At 44.5% G+C, this 19,180-nt stretch overlaps 1 protein-coding gene across 3 annotated transcripts in view; it reads left to right on the top strand.

Annotated features, from left to right (window-relative positions):
* LOC119968847 (E3 ubiquitin ligase TRAF3IP2-like) overlaps positions 1-15,513 on the top strand; it is a 75,731-nt gene extending 60,218 nt beyond the window's left edge. For all 3 annotated transcript variants that reach the window (XM_038801724.1, XM_038801725.1, XM_038801726.1), the window contains 4 exons: positions 1,617-1,685; positions 2,042-2,158; positions 6,031-6,105; positions 11,746-15,513. In XM_038801724.1, the coding sequence (XP_038657652.1) occupies positions 1,617-1,685; positions 2,042-2,158; positions 6,031-6,105; positions 11,746-11,892 (408 nt within the window). In that variant the 3' untranslated portion in view covers positions 11,893-15,513. The remainder of the gene's footprint in view (positions 1-1,616; positions 1,686-2,041; positions 2,159-6,030; positions 6,106-11,745) is intronic.
* Positions 15,514-19,180: the final 3,667 nt, after the last annotated feature.

Below are 19,180 nucleotides of genomic sequence, written 5' to 3'. Positions count from 1 at the left end.
TTTGGTGTGTCCACATTTATATAACTGCTATCTATGACTCTTTCCGCCACCTGCAGGCTCCTAAGTGCATCCAACTGCTGCTCCAACCGAACCATACGGTCTGTGAGGAGCTCCAGTTGGGTGCACTTTCTGCAGATGAAGCCATCCAGGATGCTGGAAGCCTCCCGGACCTGCCACATCTCACAGTCAGAGCACTGCACCCCTCCAATTGACATTGTGTCAATTAATTAATAAATTTAATTAAAACATTTTAAAAAGAGTTACTGTTAACTATGTTTCCTAGCACTAGATTTCTACTATAAATGTGAAAGCTAAATACAGCACTCTCCAATCTCTGGCTTAGATACCCCTCTAAATTATAATTAAGTAATTATGTTTAATTAGTTTAACAATGCTTAATTTTTAAATTGCGTAGATCCCCAACCAGCCAATCAGGTGCTAGTGAAGGCCTTTTTATTTGTATCTTTTGTGTAAATGGGTATCGAGCTTTCAATTTAGTATTAAATGATTTTTAAACTGTTACGGCATCAAGCAGATATATTGACTAGACAGAATTTATTTTCAGGCATCATTGGGAAAAAACATTTTTGGCTTTGAAGAATAGGAATCAGGGGCGGGATTTTCAGCTGCAAAATCGCGATCGGCGCGGTGGTGAAGAATGCGCGTCAAACCCGAGATCGGGTTCGATGCCGCTCCTGCCGCCAATCACGGTCGGGGGCTATCTTCTTGGTGCCGGTCCGCGGTGCGGGTCCGCCATGTCGTGCGGGGCAGCTGACGCAGGCCGCCGCCGTGCGCATGCGTAGACCCCCGACCGGACGTGCTGGGCCCCGTATCGGCAGTCAGAGCTGTGCGGAGCACGCTAAGGCCCTGCAAGCCCCCTTCAGGTAAGTGAATGGCTCCGAAGTTTCTTCAGGAAATTCCGGAGTGATTCGCCCGTGGTGATATAGCCCCATTATTGGAGAATCCCGCCACAAGTTTTGGAAGTCCTGTTAAGGTTGAAATTTAAACTTCATTTCCATCTTTTGTTTCGCTTTTAAAACGTTGATCGTTTCGAATCGGTATTCAGCAGCAAAATTCAAACAAGTTTTCAGCCTTTCCAATCTCAGTTAGATTACTTCAAAAATGGTATCCACGGTATTTAAGGGAGAACACATTCATGAAGGTGATAACATGGTAACTTATGAGAGTTTGGATTCAACTCGATGGTGGTATTCAAATGAGTCTTACCTGAATTTAAGTCAAAGCATAAATTTTCCCCAATTTGTAATTGAAGTGATAATCCCACTCAGGGACATGGAAAAATGGTGATTGAGTTGAGATAAAATATATATTTCTGGTATAACGCAGTGGTAGTTTTCCAGATTGAACTGCACTGCTTCCCATCTGTATCGTCTTGTAGTGCGCTATGATCTTTGTCACCATACAACCCCCAATTTGGTATTGTAGGAATTCAGTGAAATATACCCAAGTCTAGGAATTTAGAAAATTTTTCTTGTTTTCATTTTTGTCAGTTGCTTGGCAGTTACAGGACTTAATTTAGACATACCTGCCGTATTAACTAGTGTGTGTGCATTTAAAAAAAAATAATTGTTTCACCATCATCTGTTCCATTTTAGATTGATATGTTTGAGCAGATTTTCAGAAGTGTAAACAAAATTGACTGGATGGAGAGATACATTAATGATGTAAGTTAGCCTCTCTTTAAAGTTACACTCAATATTTGAACAGTACTTCAGTCACCTTGAAAATAATTGGCCTAAAGATTTATATATTTAGTGAATTGCGTTACTGATTTTTAAAATAATAATAATAATAATGGCTTATTGTCACAAGTAGGCTTCAATGAAGATACTGTGAAAAGCCCCCCCCCCCGTCGCCACATTCCGGCATCTGTTTGGGGGAGAATTGAACCCACGCTGCTGCCTTGTTCTGCATTTCAAGCCAGCTGTTTAGCCCACTGTGCTAAACCAGCCCCTAAAAATTTTGAAACATTTTTTATTGCCTTTAATACTGGCATCATTATTTTTGTGTGCCCATACAGAAAGGATATCTGATCATTATCGTTATCAGCCCTAAATACTGGGAAGCTGTTACATCTCAAAACGTTGAAGTGAAAAACGATGAACATTCTTTGAATACAGTCTTTATCTACAAACAGGTAACCCTTAATGACAGTGATTGATTTTGCTTTTGAAATTTTCGAATTACTAAGCCACCCCCTGAATTCCACATTCATTCTCTTTCCTTATCCATGATTTAGCTCTTGTATTGTTTCGTGATCTCTCTCTTCACCATTACTTCCAACTCGTATTTACTTCCAACTCATATTTGCTCTTACCATTTACTCGTGTCCCTGTGAAGCAACTTCATTCTCTGTTATTACCTTGAGTCTAGTTTACTTTACTTGAGAACATACAAGAATAGAAACAGTCCATTTAACCTCTCCAGCCTCTTTCCGGATTCAATCAGATCATGCCTTTCCAGCGGTTATTGGCTGGGCACATGGAGCACACCAGAATGACCGGGAGTGGGATAGCTTGATCTTGGTTTCGGACAAGGCTCGGCACAACATCGAGGGCCGAAGGGCCTGTTCTGTGCTGTACTGTTCTACGTTCTATGCCTGAATCCAACTTAATTTACCTGCTTTTGTTACACGACCCTTAAATGCCCTTACCTACAACAAACCTATTGATCATAAACCTTCAATTGACCTAGCATCTAAAGCCTTCTGGGAGAGGAAGTTCCAAATTTTCACTATAAATCATTAAATTCTGACAGACGGTCTTCAGCCTGAAGCATTACCTCCATTTGTGGGTGGCACGGTGGCACAGTGGTTAGCACCGCTGCCTCACAGTGCCAAAGGCCCGGTCCAATTCTGGCCTTGGGTGACTGTCTGTGTGGAGTTTGCACTTTCTCCCCGTGTCCGTTTCCCCCAGGTGCTCCAGTTTCCTCCCACAGTCCCAAAGATTTTTTTTTGTTTATAAATTCAGAGTACCCAATTTATTTTTTCAATTAAGGGGCAATTTAGCGTGGCCAATCCACCTAACCTGCACATCTTTGAGTTGTGGGGGCGAAACCCACGAAAACACGGGGAGAATGTGCAAACTCCACAAGGACAGTGACCCAGAGCTGGGATCAAACCTGGGACCTCGGCGCCGTGAGGCTGCAGTGCCACCCACTGTGCCACCGTGCTACCCTTCCCACAGTCCAAAGATGTGCGGGTTAGGTGCATTGGACTAAAACCTGCCTCTTAGTATCCAGAGATGCACAGGTTAAGTGGGTTACAGGGATAGGATGGGAGAGTGGGCCTACGTAGTGTGCTGTTTCAGGGGGTTGGTGCAGAGTCGATGGGCAAGATTTTACATATACTTAACAAGAAGCAGTGAAGACAACATAGAAGTTTCTCATCTCTCAAGATCCCAGGAACTCTTGGTGTTGTCAACATAGACAATGTCTCTCTTCTTTGTCTTTGAAGTGATGTTGAACTGTGTCCAGAAGAGTCATACTCCAGAACCACGGTATCACTGTGCCAACAAAAATAGCAATTTCCCAACTTTAATCCCCTAGTCTCCCATTCCTCCTCCCGTCTTTGGTAATGGTGCAAATTCACTCCTTTATCGTCAGTCGGATGCAATTCACCTCGTCACCCCAACTTATGGGTCATAAACTGAGGTACAGCTCTTATCATTTACTTCCTGAGACCTCAGAAGAAAGTATTCCATGACAAACAAGTTACCTGCTTCCAGCTACAGAGAAGCCATCAATAAAGTCACGTTCGGCTGTCAACATGTCTTAACCGAAATCCACAATAAATCTATTAAAATCAGCAGTTATTATAATATCAGAGAATAAAGATTTCCTTTCTGGTACAGATATATTAAAGTGATGCATCATTTGTTTAACATAAGGGGTGGGATTCTCCATTTTGCCGGCGCCCGGGGGTTTCCTGACAGCGTGGGGCTGCCCCACAATGGGAAACCCCATTGACCGGCCGGCGTAACGGAGAATCCTGCTGGCGGGTCGAGGCTGAAAAGTGCGTGGCAGGACGGAGAATCCAGCCCAAGGTATCATTTTAAGTTCAAACTGATTTAGAAACCAACACTTAATTGTAATTCTTCCATTAAGCCAGCTCAACTCAAATAAGCACAGTCATAATACAATAAACCAAGTTTGTGTCTTTGCAAACATCTGTTTTTCCCCATTTCCTGACTAACTGTTAATTGCCCAACAAGTCAAACCTGAATCACTTAATTTTAAACTGGACATACAGAATAAAATCCATAGATATTACAGATTCAAAAATTAGTGTTTCCATTATTCTCTCAGACTTCCATTGCCCTTTGCTTCCTGACTTTATATTAATCGTCTTGTTCTAACTTTCCTCTGCCCTCTGGTTAGGATTTCCCACCCCTATCGGGAATAATTTCCCAGATTGTATCCTATCAAATCCCCTTATCATTTTAAATACCTCCATTAGTTTAATTCTCAATTCTTCTAAATTAAAAGGAATGCAAAAGGTTACAATTCTCTAAGTGTCCGTAAGCTGTCTTCATAATTTAACACTCCAATATAGCTGCTGAATCTGCGCTAGATAGCTGTGAGGCCCAATACCCAAAACTAACCTTGGTTGTCAGTTTTCATCTGGAGCATCCATGACTAAAGAGCTTCTTTATTACAATAATGGAACCTTAATTAAACTTGTTGGGTTTCCTCACTTTTTTTTCCCCCCCACTTCACCCCATACTCTGTAGGCAGTGTTCAAATTTCTGGATATAATTTCAATACTTTGCGGTTGATCGTTATAAAGCCAGTGAGAATCAACAATCCAATGACCCCCAAAGTGAGTGAACTGCCAACTGAGCCATGACTGGCACGCACAGATATCAGAGTTTTATTTGTATGCCCTTAAATCATTCCTCAACTAATTTTGACACCTGAAAATTTGACGCTGAAGCCACCAGGCATAAAATTTTATTCCCTCGCCTGTCAGTTCCTCACATCCCTCCCCTCCCCTTGCCCAGTTCCCCATCAGTAGTCTGGGGGTGCTGATCCCCGTTATGCCACCTTCACCATGGCCCAGCTTCTTGGCCTCACCAGCTTTTTGAGGGAAAATGCAATAAACCGGAAAATAGTAGGCTGAATTCTCTGTCCCGCCACATTTCTGCTTCACCCCGCCGGCGGGATGCTCCGTTACGCCACAATGAGAATTCCCATTGTGGGGCATCTCCATGCCATCGGGAACCCCCCCAGCTGCCGGCAAAACAGCATCTCGCCGGCAGAGAATTCAGCCCAGTAGGTTTGAAACTCGGGATTTGCTGTAAAGTAAATGGAGACAAACCTATCCAACCTTGCTGTTAAGTCCTTGAGCTGATGTTAGTTAACTCCCTACAACGGCGCCGAGGTCCCGGGTTCGAGTCCCTGAGTCACAGTCCGTGTGGAGGTTGCACATTCTCCCCATGTCTGCATGGGTTTCACCCCCACAACCCAAAGATGTGCAAGTTAGGGGGATTGGCCATGCTAAATTGCCCCTTAATTGGGGAAAAAATAATAATAGGGGCCTCTAAATTTATTTTTTTTTAAACTCCGTACAAAATAAGAATGACCCTCCTTGGCCTATGCAGAACAGTCCCTTATTTAGCTGTCAGTTTGCAGTAGTTTTTTAGACATGAAATTAAAAGCCTGCACTCCTTTTATGGTTCGAGGTTGATATAATTTTGTTCAAATTTAAGTATTCTTGTTGCTTTGGCACCTCTTGGGATCAGAAGTGTAACTCGGTCAAGTGTTTATGGCCAGAGGAAGTTCCACGAATTTTCAGTGATCACATTTTAGAATGCTGCCGATTCCTTGCTAGGTAAAAACGTGATATAAATTCTGAAGACGGTCTAGTGTATTGGCTTTATGGAAGCAGTCAAGTTTTCAATGTCTGGATTATCTTTTAATGCTAAATGCTGTAAGAAATAGTCATTTCTGAAATGCTCTTCAAAATACTTTTGCCTGTTTCATAAGCTTCCACTTGTTGCTTTGTTGCAGCTTCAAACTGAATTTATTCAGAATGGGAGCAAGAACTTCAGATTTGTCCCCATTATTTTCCCAGGAGCCGGCATGGTAAGCAAAATGAAGAGAATTTGACATATAAGGCTGTTGGGGGGGGGGGGGGGGGGGGGTTGTGATGCGTAAGGATCTTACGGGATAAGTATACCTTGATATATTTAAGTTGCAGGGGGGATAAGGGGGCATGATTGAATGGCTTTGACTCCGTGACACAATAAAGCTGTTAAATCTCATGAGCGGCCTCACGCGATTTACTATACTCTGAATGCCTCACGAGATCTAACAAAATCTCGCAAGACATTGCAAACTGATCTCGCCCTCGCTGATCCAGGTTTACATATTCAGGTGACCATTAGGCTCAGTTAAATCTGTAGCTGCTCGATTCTCCCGAATCCCAGGAATGAATGACCTCACCTGGGATGCCTCACCATGGCGCCATTTAATACTGGTCCACATAAAAATTGACCAGGAATAACAGCACATGGGTGTGGGGGGTCTCCTAGGCCATCGGATAGAACATAGAACAGTACAGCACAGAACAGACCCTTCGGCCCTCAATGTTGTGCCGAGCCATGATCACCCTACTCAAACCCACGTATCCACCCTATACCCGTAACCCAACAACCCCCCCCCCTTAACCTTACTTTTATTAGGACACTACGGGCAATTTAGCATGGCCAATCCACCTAACCCGCACATCTTTGGACTGTGGGAGGAAACCGGAGCACCCGGAGGAAACCCACGCACACAGGGGGAGGACGTGCAGACTCCACACAGACAGTGACCCAGCCGGGAATCGAACCTGGGACCCTGGAGCTGTGAAGCATTTATGCTAACCGCCATGCTACCCTGCTGCCCCCAGGTGGCTAGGCTCTGGGCAGGATGGTACCTGGGCGCCTTGGTGCTGCTGCCCAGGCGATGTCAGCCAGACACCTTGGCGCCAGGTTGCCCGTGCCAGGGATTGGGCTCGGGGATGCCCTTCCCTTGTGAGGGGGGGGGGGGGGGGGGGGGGGGGGGCTAGCGGTACTTTGTGGAATTAGGGGTCTGGAGGCCATGTTGGGGAGACTGAGAGGGTTGAGTGATCAGAGTGACATTTAAAAATGACGGCCCGATCTCTTCCTTGTCCGTGCAGGAAATGAGGCAAGTGCGGCCTCGGCGAGGTCAAAAAAGAGTCTCATTTGATAGCAGGATCACTGGCTGAGAAACCCACACGTTTTTGGGACATTAAGTCATCCCCGAGAAGTCAAGGACGCATACAATAAAAAGTTTCTAAATTAAAGCAGAAGTACAGAATTTACCAAGTTACGAATTGGTGAATAGAAATGTAAATGTTCACAAATGGTCACTGATGGCGAGGTTTTTTGACAGTAATTTACACTTTAAGGGTACTCATACCAAAGGCTTGATTCTCTGTGGCAAGTTTGGTTCTTATCTACCACTCCCATACAACAACTTCATACCACTCAATACATTTCAATGGTGAGTCAGGCAGATACCTGCTGCCCCTGTCAGGTGTTCCTGATGTCCTCCGTTTAGCTAGGGCTCCATGATGTCAGAGTCAATCAGTTGTCTTGTGTCAAGGATCACAATTCTCCTTTCTCCTCTAGAGTTTGGCTCTCATCAGGGTCTTGATCAAAATGTTAAGAGATCAGGAACCAAGGAACATTGGCAAACAGGTTATTGACAAATAGGTGTTGCTAAATTGCAGTGTTGATTAGTTTTACCGTCAGTTTACTGAAAAAGGAGACGGTTGATAGGGTGATAATTGACTGGAGGTTGTTGTACAGCTACTAATATTGATTCTTTAAGAAAGCCAGAAGTAGATCAAAGAATATATAACACCAAAGTAATGTAGGAAATTTAAAATTATTTTTCAAAAATTTGCAGTTTTGAGTAAACATTTAAGCGAGTACAGGTCAATACAACAGCTAGTGTATTTGTGTTTTTATCAATGACTTTTACTGCTTTTATTTTACACACTTAGCAATTTCGATGTTTTGTCATTTTAGTTATCTAATATAAACTGCTGTTTTATTTCCACTGATACATTGCTAGTAAGAGGAAGTGGTGGGAGATGGCCTTGCTGTGATTGAGTGCCCAGAAATAGATGGAACGTGTGAAGTCACTCGGATAAAGGAGCAGCTTTGAATGTAGGTTAATAGTTTGAATTAATGGAGGACAGTGAAACCAGAGGGGAGGGCATGGTGACTGAGAATACTTGTCAAAATGATCGATAATCAATACAAAGGCTAAGAAAGGAGGATTTGAAGGGATAGAATTTGACTTTTCAAAGGAGAGGTGAGTAGGGTAGAATAAGGTGAGGTACTCAAAGGCGTAGCAGGAGTAGTAAGGTATTTTTGAGACTTGATTTGATATGTCAGCACAGTGGGTAGCACTGTTACTTCACAGCGCCAGGGTTCCAGGTTCGGTTCCCGGCTTGGGTCACTGTCTGTGCGGAGTCTGCACGTTCTCCTCGTGTCTGCATGGATTTCCTCCGGGTGCTCCAGTTGCCTCCCACAAGTCCTGATAAATGTGCTGTTAGGTGATTTGGGCATTCTGAATTCTCCCTCTGTGTATCCGAACAGGCGCCGGAATGTGGCGACTAGGGGATTTTCATAGTAAATTCATTGCAGTGTTAATGTAAGCCTACTTGTGACAATAAAGATTATTAATGATACCCGAGGGCAGGTGGTAACAAGTAGGCTGGTGAAATGGCAGGGGTAGAGTCAATCATTAGCAAAGTTTTGTCAATGTCCACATATCAGTGTTATCATTCACAATAAGGTGGTGGGTAGCAAGGGTCAGTTTTGTAAGAAAAATTGCCATTTTGGAGGGAAATGTGGGCTGGGATTCTCCCCTACCCGGCGGGGCAGGGGGTTCCGGCGTAGCGGAGTGGCGGCAACCACTCCGGAGTCGGGCCTCTCCAAAGGTGCGGAATTCTCCTTTGGGGGCTAGGCCCGTGCCGGAGTTGTTTCCACTACGCCGGCCGGCGCCAACGGCTTTTGGCGCTATGCCGCCCGGCGTCGGATCTGGCCGAAAGGCCTTCGCCAGTCCGCGCATGCGGCGGTGCGTCAGCGGCCACTGACGTCACCACCGGCGCATGCGCGGTAGGGGGGGTCGCTTCCCCGCCTCCGCCATGGTGGGGTGGCGGCGGAAGAAAAAGAGTGCCCCCACGGCACTGGCCCGCCGATCGGTGGGCCCCGATTGCGGGCCAGGCCACCGTGGGGGCACCCCCCCCCCCCCCCCCCCCCCCCCCCCAGGGGGCCTGCTCATGCCGCCAATCCCGCCGGCACCAGAGGTGCTCCAGAGGCCTGTCAGCGGCGGGACTTCGGCCCATTGCGGGCCGGAGAATCGCCACGGGGGGCACGCCGATCGGCGGGGCATGATTCCCGCTCCCACCGATTCCCAGGTGGCGGAGAATTCTGGCCACGGCGGGGGCAGGATTTACGCCGGCCCCGGGCGATTCCCCGACCCTGCGGGGGTCGGAGAATTCCGCCCGTGGTGAGGGCCAGAGATTGTTGATCTGGTGGCAGAGTCTAAGGAAGGAGTAGTAAGTGGAGTAATTGGAATAATAAAGTTAGCAAGGTTAGCTTCTAGTGAATACATTGGAGATTGGGCAGTTAGAGTTTCTTTTCATCAGGAGGTAGTCTTGAGTGCCTTGATGGGTGTCTTCAGAGAATGCTGAAAGAAGCACAGGCGGTAGCTGGAGGTTTATTCAAAACCAATTAAAGCCTGGAAATGCAGAAAGTAGTGACTGGCTGGGTTGTAGGCAAAAGTACCCAAGAAGAGAGAAATGAGCAGATGTGATGACTTGAATGACAAAAAAAGGAGGTCAGGAGAGAATGGGTCAAGAAAAGAGACTTAATTGGGGTGCATCTGAACAGAAGCCAAAATACATTTGTGAATGTGTTGTCAAGAACATGGCTGATGGTGGACGCCAGGTTATTCCAAATCTCAGAAGTGAAACTTGAAACAGCTGCCCTCAAACTGTATTTTGCAATTTGATATAATGTGAGGAAAAGTTTTAAAACCAGTGAATTTCCCAAATATTTTGTGATGATAAATAAAATAAGGTTCTTGAGCAATAGACTAAACTAGAAAATACCCTTAACTAAGATTGTGGCTATACATACTTTATCTAACTTTACCCAGTTCCAAATACCTTTACTTCACAACCTTTGGAGTTAATTGTCCATGAAAATTCTGCAACATCTTATAGGTTTATAAAAACTCTAATTAAAATCCAGTAACAGTTACCACACCAGACAGTTATATCTCTTTGGGGTTGGTTTCTGAGATAAAACAAACAAAACTGGCTTCTTAAAACAGGCTTTCTTCGCAGATTAGCTATTCCTGCTGTGGCTGAGGTCGGAAGGAGCTACCCATGCATAGGTTTAGTCATCTCCTGATATATAGATTTTCCCTTTTTAACTTCCCTTATCTGAACTAACCTCATCAGAAGTCAAACTTAATTACCTTCATTTTGTGAGTCTACTTTTTCGAATGTATATGCAAAGTTTGCATCTTGTCCTTTATGTTCTGTTCTCCATTAGTACTGGCTTGCCTGAGGTAAACATCTGTTTGCAGAGTTGCTGGGCTCATCAACATATCAAAAGCACTAATTTAAATTTGCATAACCAAACTGTCTCTGCCTTCAGCAGCTTTCCAATTGTTTTTAAAAATATATAATCAGCAGAGAACATTCAATTTATTAGATTTCCCTGATACTTTAATGTGATTAGTATTTTCCTGACAGGTTGTCCTGTTCAAGTTACGTCAGCATGTTTGAGATTGGAAGGGACATGTCCTGGCTGTAAATGGAGGAAAGGGAAATGATGAGAAATCAACATTTCTATCTTTTTTTAAATGATTTTTATTGCTTTTTTATACATGGTATATTTACAGTTGTACACATAGAGAAATCAAAAAGAGATAACAAAAACACTATATAAACAAAAAAACCAAGGGGTGGGAAAGTAAAAACTGGGTAAGTGTATGTACATAGAGGCAACGGAGAGACAATTACGTTATACATGTCATTGTGTGTGTGTTTGGGAGGGGGGGGGGGGGGGGGGGCTTCACCCCACCCCCCCTCTGTTTTAAAAAAAAATACATACAGAACAAGCAAAAAAAGAACAAAACCGGGTGAGCGGGGCCTGATGTTGCTTGCTTCTCAACATTTCTATCTGAGATTCAATGTTAGATGTAGTTGAATTGAGAACAGGGCAGAATTAACTTGGAGCAGAGACAAACCAGGGAGTGGCAGAGTATCAACCAGGCTGGAGATTGTCCGGTGAAAACAGAAGGCTGAGGAGAAGCAACCATGTGCAACCAAAGGTTAAATTTGTACTTTTATTCTGAAAAGTGGTTATTCTAAGTTAGGGGATGTATAAGTTTATATTTTGTACTTGTTCATTTCCAGTGAAATTAAGGCACTCTACCCTAAATCAAACACTTATAGAATCTGGTCGAACTAATTGGGACCAGTCCATCAAGTTCTGCAGCTAATATAATTGGGAGAAGCGATGGAGTACTGAGTTTGTAGTTATGAGAGCAGAATCAATCTGAATCTGTGATTATTTTGTTTTAATAAAGAGTATGGCCGTCTTATTAATAAGTGGCATTTTTAACAGATTACAGCGGTCTTTTTTAAATAAAAAATTGATTTGCTTATTCTAATTTTTATTTGTTTAGAAACATGTTCCTTCATGGCTACAAAATACACATGTCTACTGCTGGCCATCCCAAAAGCAGGATATTCTACGCCGATTGATGCGCCTGGAAAAATACAACCCTCCTCCAGTCGGTGAACTCCCTACCATCATTCAGAAATCTATATAATCCCAGCTTGATCTTGCTGTAATAATATCAGAAAACAAACATTTGCTATAGTGCCATACATTATTCTTTGTTGGTCCTTGGTTTTTGCAGGTCCTGTGGCTTAGGATATCCGGTTTTCAGAGTTCTTAATGAGCAAATCACTTCCTTCAAAATGTTTCCAATGTCAAGGATAAAATCCAATAATTTTACATCATTGGCAAAGGTTAAAATTGTGACCACAAGAAATTATATTTCTTCTAAGATTTGCTTTACCCTGATGTCGATCAGGCATGTTTCGTGTAAATGTGACTTGCTATATGAGGCACATCATCAAACCAGTAGCATTTCTGAAACATTAACTTGACATCTTGTTTAAGAGGTCAGTTTTCTTAAGTTTCTCTACAGATGTTTCCTGCTTTACTCAGTGCTGTTAATATTAACCATAATCTGACATCAATGAAGAGGATTAAATAAGGTAATCACTGAGAGACTGTAAAATGTTCCTATTCAGATGGATGTTGGTGTCCTTGTATATGAATCAAAGTTAAGCATGTGCACAAAACAATTGGGTAAACAAATGATATGTTGGCCTTCATTATAAAGAGGTTAGAGTAGAGGCTTTACTGTAATTGTATAAAGGGCTTTGCTGAGACCCCACCTGTAAAACCGTGTACAGTTTTGGTGATCTTGTCTGAGGGAAAGCGTTGGAGGCTGGGCTGGGGAATCAAGAACCTGGGGACACAGTCTCAGACTAATCAGCTGAGGTGAAATGTTTCTTCACTGGAAGGGTTGGGAATCTAGGAATTTTCCACCCCAGAGGGCACTGAATGCACGACCACTCAGAATGCTCAAAACTAGGATTTTTAAAATGTGGATCCTAAGGGAATCGGGTGATTGAATAGCGGGAAGGTGTATCTGGGTAGAAGGTTATCCATGATCTTACTGAAGAGCGGAACAGGCTCAAGGTGCCAAATGACCTACTTTGATTACTTATGTGCTTAAACATAGGTGTGAATAGCTTATTGAACAGTCGAGCCTGCCCAAATGAGGCCGTTATAAGCAGTGTGTTTATTATTAACATCTATGGGAATGGAAAGTGGTTAATATTAGTTTTTGTCAGGTATGAACAACAAGCTGCATAAGATTGGTACAAGTGGTTGGAATTGTAATTTCCTATGGTCACATTTGCTATCTCAACAGTGTTGTGATTTTTGTCAAACCCAATACATATTACTCTGTGAAAACCGTAAATCTGCTTAAAAACGCACACACTAGTATCATTTGCATAAAAGATGAGTATCCTACAAAAACCACTAGAAGAGAGTAACTGAGGTATAAAACCGAACCATTGTGATGCTAAATCTTTAGCTTGAAAAATGATTTATTTGAAATGGTTTCTAAATGTAGATGAGTAGTTTCTACACAAGGAAGCCATACTATATTTTGCCTTGCAGTTTGCTTTAATATTTTGTTCACATTTTAACCATCCATTACTTCATTTGTCTACTTGTGCCATAAAGTATAAAAAAATAAGCTCTATTGCAATGTACACTTGTCTGGCATCATCCCTATCCACATACATGACAATGGACAAGAACTTGCTGTATCAAGACACCTGAGATTAGTTAAATTCACCCTTCAATCCTTCCGAGGTATTTTTGCTGATAATTTTTCGACCTGAGTGAACAGGGAAACCAATAATGTATCTTCTCAACTAATGCGATGCAAGGATTGGGAAATAAACAGGAAGGACTGAGAAGGAGGTTGTCATAAGGGTTGAATTCAATGCCAAGTCAGGTACAGAAAGTAAAATGAAGACAGGGAAAGAAATATTGGATTAAGAGGAAAATGGATGCAAGGACAGCATTTTTTCCATTTTGATATTTTTAAATTCTCCACAGAATTCAATACCTGAGGGAATGAAATTCCATACTTGCAAATAATTCCAGAGAAGTTGATTACCAGCTAATAACAATTGCCACAAAAGGATACTTACACAAGATTTAACATTCTGTGGTGGGTTTAATGGACAAATGCAACAAGTTCCTTTTTTAAAAAAAAACAAAGCTCGGGGAAAGATGCAACTTTTTTTTGGAAAGGTAACAGCAGAGCAACGCAACTTAGACAGCAACCTTTGGATATTCACATGTAATCCCCCTGCAATTGCGGTAGCATTTGACCATAATTAACCACGAGTCCCATTAGCCTTAACCTGGACAGAAAATTCTGCACCATTAATAATATTTTGAAAACAAAAGCCCATTTCTCCCCTTAAATCAATATCAGTTTTTTCTCCTCAAGGATTCTTTGTAGATTTTGCCATCCACAAATTTGTGGACATTTGTCCCAATACCTTCATCTTGATCATATTCTATCGTGTACACGTATCTATACAGATCTATAATACAAGAGCTTTTTAATTTGTACAAGATGCAAATTCTATTTCTGTAGAGGACATATCCATTTTTAGAATATTTGGGACTTACTCAGGCTGTCACAATCTCTGAGTGGGAAATTGATACATTTTGGGCAGCACTGAGCCAGGGTGATCATCCAGCCAAACTGGGTGGGATGAGTTCGCTGATCTGTAGCTGGATGGCAGTAGTCACACACCCATGTCCGTGGCTTAGATGTGGGGTGGGGTGCGGCAGTGGAAGTGCAACCCGATTATGCCTAAATCTCCGTCTTATTCAATCACACCTGTTGGAAAGTAATGATTGATTATTGGGTGAGGACAGGCTTTATCTTCGTTCTGATGTTGCATGTTAACGAATCGTTCACAAACATTCCTGGGTCTAAATTCACACATGAAAAATGAGTTTGTGGACCGCTAACAATTGCGGAACTGTTCCACCTGTATGAGTCATTGTGTTCACATGGCAGTTGTGGCAGAGGAAGAGAAAGTGAACTGTGAGCCCCATATAATCACTTATGTCGTTGACTCTGCTGTAATGGGTATACCATCTGGTTTGTATGTAGAGAAACAAATTGTTGTGGAGCAACTATTCAAAATCCTATGTCTAAAGTGTTTTTTTCCCCCCCAAAGTGCTTTGAACGGAAAACATATTAGCAGGTGCTGTACTTTTGGTACCCGTTGTTTCTGAATCTTTTTATTTTGCTTCATCTGTCAGTGATTGTTGCAAATGTTATTTTGAGGTGTCATGAACGCCATGTATGGGACCGTAGAGTATCCATCACGGCTGTGGAGTTCAAAAGTCAGGAATAATCAGGAAGCTGCCTTCAAAGACCACCTAACAATCAACTTTGAATAGCATTACCCAAATTATGGATATAGGGGTTTTCTGCATATTGTGCTGTCCACAATTAACACTTTGCCTGCCCCATAACACTGCTAATAAAAATTCAGATAGATATGTCAGCAACATTTTGTAATGTTTTTCATAGCAACTGGCCTAGTTTTCTTTAATCCAGAATGTAGTGGAATAAGGTTTAAGGAATTTACACACTATAAAATAACCATGGGATATATTACTGTAATTGATGCAGCTTTGTTTATGTAGTGGAATATAATACCAGGGGTTCAACTCTTAACTAACTTGGTACTATTTGTTCTCAGAAATCAGACAACTTGTTATTGTGATAATCAAATGTGCTGAATTGAATAAATCAAACTTTTACCAATATGTGAGTGATGTTTCTGATTCAGCATACTTTTTAAAAAACAACACACACTTCAGAATGTGGGCATCATTGGCAAGGCGGTGGTGGGTATCTAGTCCAAGATGTGAAGGTGCTCCCACGATATAGTCTGCCACATGGTTTTAAAATTTTGACTTGGAAGTAATGAAAGAACAAACCTATGAGATCAGGTCAGGATGGTGTGTGATGTGGAGAACTTGGATATGATGATGATGTTGTGCATTTCCTACTCTTCCACGTTGCTACTCCATCTACTCTAGACATTGCACATTGCAGCCGCTGTACACTGGTGGTGGAGGGAGTGAATCATTAAACTAGTGTTTTGGATGTGCCTGGATAGTTTTTGTCCATGATGTTCAAGTTTGCGTGTTTTCACTGCTGTACCTATCCAGGAAAATGAGTATTTCAGTATGCTCCTTGTGCCTTGTTGGCAGAAGAGCATTAGGGAAATAACGCAGGCCATAGGCGATTACGTTAGTAACAACCAAAACGGGGAGGTCTCACCCGCCACATTCTGGGAGGCACTGAAGGCCGTGATCAGAGGAGAGATCATAGCCTGCAAGGCAAGTACAGATAGGGAAGAGAGGGTGGCCAGGCAACAGCTAGTGGACTCCATTCTGGAAGTTGATAGAAAGTACTCTGAGGCCCCGACCATAGAGCTGCTGGCAGAGAGGAAAAAGCTGCAAATGGACTTTAACCTGCTATCCACTAGGAAAGCAGTGTACCAACTCCGTCAGACACGGGGGACCTTCTATGAACACGGAGACAAGGCTGGCCGCCTGTTGGCTCACCAGCTGAGAAAGCAGGCAGCCACGAGGGAAATAGCGCAGGTTAAGGATAGCAAAGGCAGACTGGTAACAGAGCCAAAGGAGGTCAATTGAGCATTCGAGACCTTCTATCGGAGACTGTACACCTCCGAGCCCCCTGACGGGGATGCAGGAATGAAGCAGTTCCAAGACAGACTGGAACTGCCAGTGGTGGGGGAAGACAGACGGGGGGAGCTGGAAGCACCAATAGACCTGGGGGAAACCATGGAGAGCATCAGCTCCATGCAGGCAGGGAAGGCACTGAGACCCGATGGTTTCCCGGCGGACTTCTACAAAACATTTGCACCAGTCCTGGCCCGACACCTAAGGGACATGTTCACGGACTCGCTGGCAGGGGGCATCCCGCCCCCAATGCTAGTGCAGGCCACAATCTCACTAATACCCAAAAAAGATAAAGACCCGACGGAATGTGGATCATACAGACCCATTTCACTGCTGAATGTGGATGGGAAAATACTCTTAAAGGTCCTGGCCAAAAGACTGGAGGGCTGTATACCAGAGGTAGTTGCAGAGGACCAAACGGGCTTTGTTAAGGGTAGGCAGTTCACAGCAAACATCAGGCGGCTGATAATGACCCCCACTGGGGAGAGAACACCAGAGGTGATAGTCTCCCTGGACACACAAAAGGCCTTTGACAGAGTCGAATGGAGCTACCTCCTTGAGGTACTGGAAAGGTTTGGGCTAGGAGTGGGATTCACCGCCTGGGTGAGGCTCCTGTACAATGCTCCCAAAGCGAGAGTCTAAACTAACACCACCAGCTCTGAATACTTCCAGCTACAGAGAGGAACAAGACAGGGCTGCCCCCTGTCCCCACTCTTGTTCGCGCTAGCGATTGAACCCCTGTCGATAGCCCTGCCAGACACAAAAAGCTGGACGGGAATCCGAAGAGGAGACAGAGCATAGAGTCTCATTCTATACAGGTGACCTTCTCTATGTCTCAAAGCCACAGGAGCGACTGAAGGCAATACTGCAAATATTGAAAAAGTTTGGAACTTTCTCGGGCTACAAACTTAACCTGGGCCAAAGCGAGACATTCCCAATGAACCCAAAAGGGGGAGGGACAGAGCTGAAGGGGCTCCCGTTCAAAATGACCCAGAACAGATTCTGTTACCTGGGGATCCAAAAAGCCAGAGACTGGACACAGATCCACAAGTGGAACCTGACCAGCCTGGTGGAGGAAGTAAGTACTTCAATGGTGGGGCTCACTCCCACCCTCCCTGGCGGGAAGAGTGCAGACGATCAAGATGAACGTACTGCCAAGGTTCCTCTTCCTGTTTAGATCCATCCCGATCTTCATCCCCAAAGCCTTTTTCCAAAACATAGACTGGCTAATCATGGTGTTTGTGTTGGTGTGGGGGGGGGGGGGGGGGAAGAACCCGAGAATTCACAAACCAACACTGCAAAGAGGGGAAGTCAGAGGGGGCCTGGCTCTGCCGAACCTACAATACCATCACTGGGCAACAATGGCGGAAAAAGTGAGGGGATGTGTCCAAGAACCCGACATGGATTGGGTACAAATGGAGGAGGCATCCTGTAAAGGAGCAACCCTCTGGGCCCTGGCCACAGCAGCACTCCCATCCTCCTCAACAAGGTACACAACAAGCCCAGTGGTAGTGGCCACGTTGAGAACGTGGACCCAGTTGAGACAACACTTTGGGGTAACCAAAATGGCCCCCATCTGCGGCAACCACAGATTCCTCCCAGCCATGCTAGATACCACCTTCAAAAGATGGAGGCGGGACGGGAGCACACTGACGGTCAGGGACTTCTACGTAGGGCGCAGACTGGCGACACTGGACGAACTGACGAGGAAGTGGAAACTATTGAGGACAGGAATTGAGACACCTCCAAATAAAGCACTTCCTCCGCAAAGAGACAGTAGGGTATCCTGGGGCCCCAGAAAGCACACTACTAGAGGACCTGATAGGCACAAGCAGCGAGAAGGGGGGGGCTATGTGGGAAAATATACAGACAGCTACTGGACAGAGCCCGAACACCACGGGACAGAACCAGACAAAAATGGGAGGATGAACTGGGGACAGAGGTGGGATGGGGACTCTGGAGCGAAGCACTGAGCAGGGGGAGCTCCACCTTCTGCGCAAGGCTAAGCCTAATGCAGCTCAAAGTGGTGCACAGAGCCCGAATGAGCAGGTTCTTCTCTGAGGTGGAGGACAAATGTGAGCGGTGCCAGAGGGGCCCGGCCAACCACACCCACATGTTTTGGGCTTGCCCCAAGCTTGCTGGGTTCTGGACAGCCTTCTCTGAGGCAATGTCCAAGGTTGTGGGGGTGAAGCCATGCCCAATAGTGGCAATCTTCGGGGTATCGGAGCAGCCAGAGCTACACATGGGGAAGGGGGCCAACGCCCTTGCTTTCGCTTCCCTAATCGCATGCCGGAGAATCCTGCTCGGCTGGCGATCGGCAGCACCGCCCAAAGCTGCAGACTGGCTCGCTGACCTCTCGGAATTTCTCCAGCTGGAGAAGATTAAGTACGCCCTCCGAGAGTCAGAGCAAGGCTTCCTGGATACTTGGGAGCAGTTCAGCGACCTGTTCCAAAACCTGTTTGAGGCCAGCAACGAGGAGTAAGCCAGGGAAAAAAGAAGAACTAAAGGACTGCGCAACCTGGGCGGGGGGGGGGGGGGGGGGGGGGGGGGAAATGAGGAAACCACGAGAGAAGAGGAAGGGTGCTGAAACCCATCTGGGGTAGGGGAGGAGGAAAGGGGGATATCATAGACCAATCCAGAGGGCAGCAAAACATACATACAGTTAGTCAAATGAAGGACAAAACAAACCTCTCTGTAAAATAAAGCATATTAGCGCAGGC

The sequence above is a fragment of the Scyliorhinus canicula genome, chromosome 7 (genome assembly GCF_902713615.1).
Source record: "Scyliorhinus canicula chromosome 7, sScyCan1.1, whole genome shotgun sequence".
Lineage (NCBI taxonomy): Eukaryota > Metazoa > Chordata > Chondrichthyes > Carcharhiniformes > Scyliorhinidae > Scyliorhinus > Scyliorhinus canicula.
Note: the sequence above shows the minus strand (reverse complement) of the source record. Positions and strands in the feature narration are given on the sequence as shown.